We start from the raw sequence: 9213 nt of genomic DNA, 5'->3' as shown, positions 1-9213 counted from the left end.
ATGCTAGCGTGAGGACGCGCTCTTTGTAACGACCCTGGTTTTATAAACGCGATTTATACTGTACTGAAGGAGTATGCTTTTGCAGCAGTCGATAGCGCGCCGGACCTCGGGATCGAAGGTCGAGGGTTCGAGACCTGCTCCTTGCTGTTTCATTACAATAATGTGTAAAAACATCACTTCACCTTGCAGGATAGTGTACAGATGAGTTCCAGTGTTTTCTGGGGATACAACGAGATGTTTAAAGAGCCGTCTCAATCTATTAGCCAGTCTTACTCTGGCATAAGAATAGTGGGGGAGAACTATCCAATGACACCCATTTATCAGTAGATTGTATCTCTGATGAATTTACCTTTCCATTATTCTTCATCTAGCTGGCTAATCTGTGTCTCATCTGCATTGTGGATTTTTATTTGGATTTCATGTAATGGACATAGAAAATTGTTCAAATTGGTGAAGTGAAATTAAAAATAACTTGTTAAAAATAATTATAAGAAACAGAGAAGTGGTGCGCACATATGTATTCACCCCCTTTGCTATGAAGCCCCTAAATAAGATATAGTGTAACCAATTATCTTCAGTAGTCACATTATTAGTTCAATAAAGTCCACCTGTGTGCAATCTGTGTCACATGATCTCAGTAAAAATACACCTGTTCTGAAAGGCCTCACAGTATGTAACACCACTAAGCAAGGGGCACCATGAAGACCAAGGAGCTCTCCAAACAGGTCAGGGACAAAGTTGTGGAGAAGTACAGATCAGGGTTGAGTTATAAAAAAAATCCCATGGAGCACCATTAAATCCATTATTAAAAAATGGAAATAATATGGCACCAGCACAAACCTGCCAAGGAGGGCATTAATCAGAGGCAACAGAGACTAAAGATAACCAAGAAGGAGCTGCAAAGCTCCACAGCGGAGATTAGAGTACCTGTCCATAGGACCACTAAGTCGTACACTCCACAGAGCTGGGCTTTATGGAAGAGTGGCCAGAAAAAATGCAATTGCTTAAAGAAAAAAATAAGCAAACACATTGTGTTCACTAAAAGGCACGTGGGAGACTAAAATAGAGCTTTTTGGCCATCAAGGAAAATGCTATGTCTGGCGCAAACCCAACACCTCTCATCACCATCCCCACAGTGAAGCATGGTGGTGGCAGCATCATGCTGTGGGGATGTTTTTCATCGGCAGGGACTGGGAAATTGTTCAGAATGATGGATGGTGCTAAATACAGGGAAATTCTTGCGGAAAACCTGTTTGTCGTCCAGAGATTTGAGAATAAGGTTCACCTTCCAGCAGGACAATGACCCTAAACATACTGATAAAGCAACACCTTTGAGTGGTTTAAGGGTAAACATTTAAATGTATTGGAATGGCCTAGTCAAAGCCCAGACCTCAATCCGATTGAGAATCTGTGGTATGACTTAAAGATTGCTGTACACCAGCAGAACCTATACAACTTGAAGGAGCTGGAAGTTTTGCCTTGAATGGGCAAAAATCCCAGTGGCTAGATGTGCCAAGCTTAAAGAGACAAAGCCCAAGAGACTTGCAGCTGTAATTGCTGCAAAGGTGTCTCTACAACAAAGTATTGACTAATAGTTACACATGCTCAAGTTGTTTCCCTGTCCAATTTCCTGTTACACAAATATTTTGCATCTTCAAAGTGGTAGGCATGTTGTGTAAATGAAATGATACAACCCCCCCAAAATCCATTTTAATTCCAGGTTGTAAGGAAACAAAATAGGAAAAATGTCATGGGGGGGGGGGGGGGGGGGGAACACTTTCACAAGTCACTGTACTTGAAAATGTCCATCACTGATTGGTAATGGTCAAACCCTATTCCCTGCACTTGGAATGGACATTCCCGGAATATGGTCATAGAGCCAACAGAATACGGTAGCTTTTTGCTCCATCTTCAACAATGCAAAGTAGACTATAGGTATTGGGCTAAATGTGATGTATTTACAATTGTACATCTGATATTTTCCTGCATGCTGACATTTTCATTCAGCAGCATCTTAGACCCTGCGCCACTCGGGAGCCCATCTCTAAGGCACTGCATCCCAGTGCAAGAGGCATCACTACAGTCCCTGGTTTGAATACAGGCTGTTTCACATCCGGCCGTGATTGGGAGTCCTATAGAACGGCACACAATTGTCCCAGCGGCACCCGGGTTTGGCCGTCGTTGTAAATAAGAATTTGTTCTTGCCTAGTTAAAGGTTACACATCCTAGTATTATCCACGAGTGCTTTTAAAGTGACACTTGACCGTGAGTTAGTGTTGTCATTTAAGTGGCTTACTCTGGAGCTTCCCAAACTTTTTCCACTCATGAAATAGATGTGGCAGTCTATGGCCACAAGCACTGTACCCTCTTGTTGGCCAATGTCTAATGCATGACTCAAACATTACAGCAAAATCAACAGGCTAAAAACATTAGCTGACATAGGTTAGTTGATCTGAACATTTGACAAGTTCTAAATAACTCACGTTCTACAATGACGAGAAACTGCTGATGCATTACCTAATTTCAAAATCGACCACCTTATATTGCATCGATGGGTAGAAACACTTAACTAAAGTTCTCAAATATACAGAATATTAGCATTTTATTAGTTCCCCTTTCTCTAGATAGACCAATGTGGTCCAAGCTTGAATTAGGATACATCCCTACTTTCTGAGATCTTGGATGGTTGCTTGTAGTTAACATGCAGGCTAAGTCCACACGTCAAGCTAACGAGAGACAGTCTCATGGCTAAATTAAGGTCTGCACTAAGAACCATGCTGTGGGTTCAAGCCCGATGTCTTGCCACATTCCTGATGCCTTTTGTTTTTGATCTGTAAATAAATGTCAAGCGCAGTTTGTAAATGTGGTGAGTTGTAGACTAGCGAAAAGTTGAACTGTTACACACACTTGAGTTAAATGGCAATAAGAGTAACACCCTATTTTACAGTACACCAACTTGTACATTAGACCATAGGAACAATGGTATGCTTCACTCAAATACCTTTATACTATTTTTATATCATATGATTTTCACTGATGTGTAACAGTGCTTTAGTAAAAATCTAAATGCTTTAAAGACCAAGTCTTCAAATCATACATGTAACTACATTATCCTCTTATGCATGTCTTCTATACAGTTGCTGAACCAGCCTTTTAAAGGAAAGGATAACATTCTAACAGTTAACATGAACATTAAAACATGACAAAGTACCAAAAAACCCTACATGGAATTAAGATTTTATTTAAAGCTGTTCAGAAAGGCTTAGAGAGAGAATGAGCGTGACAAATGTACTATTGCTATATAAAAGTACATTGTTTTGAGGAGTGGTGTAGTGGTATAAAAATAGGTGGGTAAACTGATCGCCGGTCAAGGTGAAAAAAGCAACACTCCACACATTTGCAATGCATTTGCGTTTACCCCCCACTACACCACTGGTTTTGAGGAATAAAAAGAAAGTCTATACAGAAGCAGTATTCATCTGAAATACGAAAATGCCAACTTGACACTTAAAAAAAAAAAATCTGCATACAATTTTTCACAGTACATAAAATGTAATAATCCATGTATGACTTAAAATATAGTACAGTTTGAAAAGTAAAAAAGTTTAATTGACCATTTTAGAACCTGCGACGCTTGTTGGCAAAGTCAGCAGGGCCTTGGCCAGGGCCTCTTGCGAAGCCAGGTTGGCCTCCTACGGGCATGGTGTCGTTTCCTGCCCCCTGCTGGAGAAAACAGAAAATACATAACATGAGTGACAACCACAAATGAAAGCAAGTCTGTTGCAGCGGTATATTTACATGACACCAGAGGTGAAATGATCAAATACATTCTTGTTTATGTTCTCTTTGGCACAATAAATTAGTTCATCTTGGTATGTAAATATATGGTTTGTTATTCTAAGTGATCTCTTATATTACCATTAAAGGGGGGTTCTCAGCAGGCATGTTGGCAGCTCCAGGTCCAGGGTTGGGCCCGCTGGGCTTTCCTTCAACACCACCCATTGAGTTTCTGTTCATTACTTGACCTACACCAAACCAAGACAGACAGCACATCTGCAAACCAATGCAATATCTACTAGATAACATGGAGCCCTTGATAACTCAGTGAAGATCTGACCGCTAATGGAAAACTTACCTTGCATGTGCATCCGCATCTCCTGCTCCCACAAAAAAAAAAAAGATAACACATTAAAGGTATTTCTTAAATCAGATACATTAATTAAACAATATACAGCTTTCAGAATACCCAAACAAAATTGTTTTTTAGAGAATACTTGTCCTTTTTCCGATCGCTGACAACCAGTAACCACAAACAAAACAATTGTAAAGATGCTTAGAAACATTTTAGGCAACTTTCATTTCTGTGCATTTAAGCAGTGTCAAGAAGCAAAGACTCACATTTCCAGGGAAGTTCCCCTTGAAGCCTTCCTGCTGCCTCCTCATCCTCTCCTCAGTGTGCATCCTCATCTCCTCCTCCCTCCTGCGATGCTCCTCTTCCTGACGCAATTCCATCTGCTTCCTCTTCTGCATCTCCTGGTTATGGAGCTCCTCCATTCTCCTCAGCTCCTCCTGACGCCTCAGAAGGTCTATAATGAGATGAACACCCCATTTGTTAGTAACCCAGTCAAAAGACCTAAAACATGAATCAATTGCTTACAGGACTACATTCAAGCGGTGTGGTATGCGATTGACCTCTAGGCTAAATCTGGTGGTAGGACACTTTTCCCATAAGACACCACGTTGTGTTCATCGGTATCCTAAACTTTGTATTGATATGCGTCTTTAGAGTGGACCGAGACCATACATGCATACCTTGTCTCATCAGGACAACCTGGTGCTCATGTCTGGCTGCCTCCATCTCCTGTTCCAGCTTCTCCTGAGCCTCCTTTATGTTCCGGTCAACCTGCTCATACTGCTGCTTCTCCATCTCCAAAAGGGCCTTCCAGCGCATGGCATACTCATACTCAAATGTCCCTGGCTGAGCAAACCTTGGTGGATGCTCCCGCTCCCTGGCGGAGAGATTTTACATAAGAGAAACAGCTCAGTACGCAACATTATCAAGTTATGGATTGTACCTCTTTTCAGCAGCAAAGTGTGAGATTGTTGTACGCACAGTTCTGACCAATGCATTCTGAGAAAGTATTACACACTTGTGAAAAACTTGGTTTTTGTTTACAATCCTCTCCGGCAGTCCCTCATCTTCATCAAACTGCTCCATTGGTTCGACTGTTACTGGCCTGGGGAATCTGAAAGCAGAAAACAATCAGCATGACTACTTCTGCCATTTTGAAAACATCACAAAAAATGCATTTGTAACATCAACATGTTTTAATACATTTCCAGCATAATACTTACGCAGTCAATAGAAAGGCTCCATCTGCACACCTATCCAGAGCCTTCCTTGCTGCAGGCTTGGCTGTGTATTCCACAATCCCCTTTCCTGTGGGTCTCCCTCTATCATCCACTATAACTATGGCCCTTTCAATCTGGCCAAAGAAGGAGAAAGCCTCTTCCAGGAGCTCATTTGAAATGAACTGTGGCAAATTCTTCACAGCTAGAGCAGCACCATGTGTCGCAAACCGCACTCGCAACTGTCTGCCTCTGAATGAGGTTTCATCAAGTTCGGCTTTAGCAATCTCAGCCACTGTTTTTGTCTCCTGTTGGTAGACAATTATAAAATTAGAACATTTCCAAATGTATCACATAAATAGAAAGGTTGGCTATTGAGCAACAAAAACCAACACTTAGGGCAAAACAGACAGGGTTGGCTTGAGGCATCAGCATGCATTAGTTCGGCTGGCGCCAAACCCAACTCAGCTTGCATACTGCCTTAAAAGACTGTGGCTTGAAAACTAGGAAAAAAAGCTACAATAGCAGTTTGTCTATTTTGACATGACATAGCCAGCATACACTTCCTCAAACATCAGATATTTCATATGTATTTAACTAGGCAAGTCAGTTAAGAACTAATTCTTATTTACAATGACGGCCTGCCCCGGACAAACCCTCCCTTAACCCAGACGACTCTGGGCCAATTGTACAGTCCGGGATCGAACCAGGGTCTGTAGTGACACTTCTAGCACAGATGCAGTGCCTTAGACAGCTGCATCTAAGATGAGATTTTAGTCACGCAATTTCACATCTGTTTGCAGTATTTCTCAATGAAAAAATTAACATGAAAATGAGTTCTCTGGTTGAATGACAAAGACTATTGAAGCATCTCTACCACTGACCAAACAACAACAAAGGGGTGTAGACTTCGGCTTGCCTCCAGAAAAGAAAGTGTGCGCGTCAGGACAGCTGAAAAAACCCTCACCTAAGTCTAAAAGGCCACAAAATGTTGTCATAAAATATGCACAAACTCTTCCTAACTGTTTCGGATGGGAAGCATGCGGATGCCTTTTTTTTAAACATTTTTTTTACCTTTATTTAACCAGGCAAGTCAGTTAAGAACACATTCTTATTTTCAATGACGGCCTGGGAACAGTGGGTTAACTGCCTGTTCAGGGGCAGAACGACAGAACGACCTTGTCAGCTCAGGGGTTTGAACTCACAACCTTCCGGTTACTAGTCCAACGCTCTAACCACTAGGCTACCCTGCCGCGGATGCCTTTAGACTATTGACAACATGTAAACTATTTTGTCTCCAAATGTTCATTGAAAACAAGAACATTTGCACAATATGCGCTTGTCTCACATAGATCATTAGAGTTGTTAGTTAGCTAATGTTAGCCATATTAGCACGGACATGACAGTCAAAACATGCCATGGTATCAATAAGATATGTGCTGAAACGAAGCCAAGATTCCCCATTGTTGCTAGTCATCTGACCGTTCAGATTCATAACGTACACCTTCCAGCCACCTCGTTGCGCAAATCATGTGTGAGGTCAGCCAGCCAGTCTGTTTTCCATATAATTTAGGATTGAGGAATATAACTTCCATCACTTGAATATGCTGCTGCGACAGAGTGGAAATTCCACCTGACCGGGGTGCGAACTCACAACCCTTCTCAACGTAACAACTCACACGAGGCACTGTCAATACCACTGACCTGGAAACGCCAAGGCAATTCTAATGCCGGGGCAACAGCATTTATACATCTCAGTAAGGCAGTAGATACACTTGGTCATCCACTACACTAGCAACTTACCAGTCTAATGAATCCAAACCCCCTGTCCTTGTTGATGAAAATCTCAGCTGCCTTGCCATACTTGGAAAACAACTTCTCCACCTCCGCCTCCGTAACACCAGTTGGTAAATTTCCCACAAAGAGACGGCTACGCTGAGTGTAAGTCTTCTCTCCAGGTTTCCTGAAGTTCTGTAGATCTATGGTTATCCCAGCATCTACAGAGAAGCAAAATATTATAATCACCTAATACAGGAGGATTTAATTTCCTTCCAATAAAGGGCTCAGGAGGCAATGAATCTCATCTTACTTGGGCTCTCCTGCTCATCTGCATGCTGTCCATTGCTGTTATCTCCAGGTTTTTTCTGACTATCCATCTGGTGTCTAGATGGGCCATGATTCTGCTGTTCACCACGGGGGCCCCAGTTTCCTTGCATCTAATAAAAAAGGACAGTCATTAACACAGTCACTACATTAATTATAGAGAACATAATCGGGTTAACTAGTTATGAAATCAAATAAAGATTCCAAAGCTAGATTAACGATATAACGTTAGCTAGCTAATGTAAGTGTTCAGTTAGTTATATAACGTTAACTGATAATTTCACCGTCTAAAATATTTTTGGTTAACGTTTAACAAGCAAATAGTATATGGTAAAGAGTGGCGTTTTGAGAGAACGTTACTATCGGCTAAGTAATGAAATGCGACATCGCTGGCTAGTTAGTTAAATTGTCAAGATAGAATAAAGCGACTACCTAACGCGTTAACGCTAACTATCCGAATTTGAAAGCCACCTAATTAGCTAGTTAACTAGTTCAAGGCGTGCATTGGCAGCTAGCAAACGAACATCGATGTTGAAACAATCAGTTAACGAACTAAAACCTAGTAGCACACGTTCGATAACTACCGATAGCTAGCGGCTAGCTACCTTATACATTTGGGAAGCGGGCTAGCAACAACTCCAGCTAGCTAAGCTAATCACCCTCACTCCTAGCTAACAATAGCTAGCTAGCACACTCGTTTTTTTCTAGCAAATTAATCGAACATATTGCTAACTAATATAAGATACTTCTCAGATGAAAGCACCATTTTTATATATCCAACCATTACTTCATACCTTTACCAAAATGAATGTTTGGGTCAATACGATTCCAACGCACGTAGCAGGGAAAATCGCTCTATACAAAGAACAGAGAATGGATTCACAAACAACCTTGATAATGCATGCGAAAGTAGATTTGCCGACAGAGAGGAGGCGGATATCGTGAAGACATGCAGTGATTGGAACAATTGCCGTCAATTATATAGAGAACAAGATATCTAACAATCTGATTGGTGCATTTTGTATTTGAATGTTCTTTGATTTTTGTCTGGAAATTACGTTTATAGTTTGTACGACGCTAAAGGGTAAAATAAATAGTAACTGTGTCTTTTGTAGGCACAAATAACTCCGCCATGGTTTGTTGGAAAAAGCCTGAGGGAAATGAATGGGGTTTTGTGATAAACACCCATAATAAGGAATGTGGTAAACACAGGCTTAGCAGACTTTATACGTTTTGTCCTATGAGATAATCTTCATCAGCTAAATACACTTTTTTTTGTGAATTTTGACAAATTGATGTTATAAAAAAGCACATAAAGGCCTCATAATTCCAGTGGTGACCTGTCATTCAGGGAAGGTTTTGAGGCCTACCTTTTAAAATATATATATTTTTGATAGCCTGTCTGGTGGAATTATTGTAATTAAAAGGAGAGACTTTTAGATTTCTTCAAAATAATCAAACGTTATTATTTCATTACTGCACTAATGGAGCTGGTCGGCAATCACCCCTGGAGGTGATCATTGAGAACTCAATGAGCTGGTATGAACCACAACATTTTATAGCGAAGTCCATCCTCCTTCTGTCTACATGACAAACAACAGATGTATGGAATGGGTTAAGAATTGTATGAAAGATACTTATAATTCACAGCAGACAGTATCTGCTGTAAAAACAGTTCTCACTGTGTAGAGACCAAGGTATGGCCCTGGAGTCATCTCTCCCTGGTACCTTATAGAACAGAAACATTAACTCATGCTCTGG

At 41.0% G+C, this 9213-nt stretch overlaps 1 protein-coding gene across 1 annotated transcript; it reads right to left on the bottom strand.

Annotated features, from left to right (window-relative positions):
• Positions 1-3225: 3225 nt before the first annotated feature.
• Positions 3226-8404, bottom strand: LOC123999587 (non-POU domain-containing octamer-binding protein-like). The gene is made up of 10 exons (XM_046305498.1): positions 8247-8404; positions 7439-7565; positions 7153-7346; positions 5356-5657; positions 5151-5246; positions 4813-5009; positions 4399-4586; positions 4136-4157; positions 3919-4025; positions 3226-3723 (listed from the first exon to the last, which is right to left on the bottom strand). Exons 2-10 carry the CDS (start codon positions 7563-7565, stop codon positions 3619-3621), a joined length of 1338 nt encoding a protein of 445 aa, XP_046161454.1. The 5' UTR covers positions 8247-8404; the 3' UTR covers positions 3226-3618.
• Positions 8405-9213: the final 809 nt, after the last annotated feature.

This window comes from Oncorhynchus gorbuscha, linkage group LG16 (genome assembly GCF_021184085.1).
Source record: "Oncorhynchus gorbuscha isolate QuinsamMale2020 ecotype Even-year linkage group LG16, OgorEven_v1.0, whole genome shotgun sequence".
In the NCBI taxonomy this organism is placed as follows: domain Eukaryota; kingdom Metazoa; phylum Chordata; class Actinopteri; order Salmoniformes; family Salmonidae; genus Oncorhynchus; species Oncorhynchus gorbuscha.
Note: the sequence above shows the minus strand (reverse complement) of the source record. Positions and strands in the feature narration are given on the sequence as shown.

Coding starts and splice junctions, on each gene's coding strand:
- LOC123999587 (XM_046305498.1), bottom strand. CDS start 7,565: ATGCAAGGAAACTGGGGCCCCCGTGGTGAACAGCAGAATCATGGCCCA. Junction 7,347..7,438: donor AGATGAGCAGGAGAGCCCAA/GTAAGATGAGAT, acceptor GCTTCTCTGTAG/ATGCTGGGATAACCATAGAT. Junction 4,158..4,398: donor AGGGGAACTTCCCTGGAAAT/GTGAGTCTTTGC, acceptor TTGTGGGAGCAG/GAGATGCGGATGCACATGCA.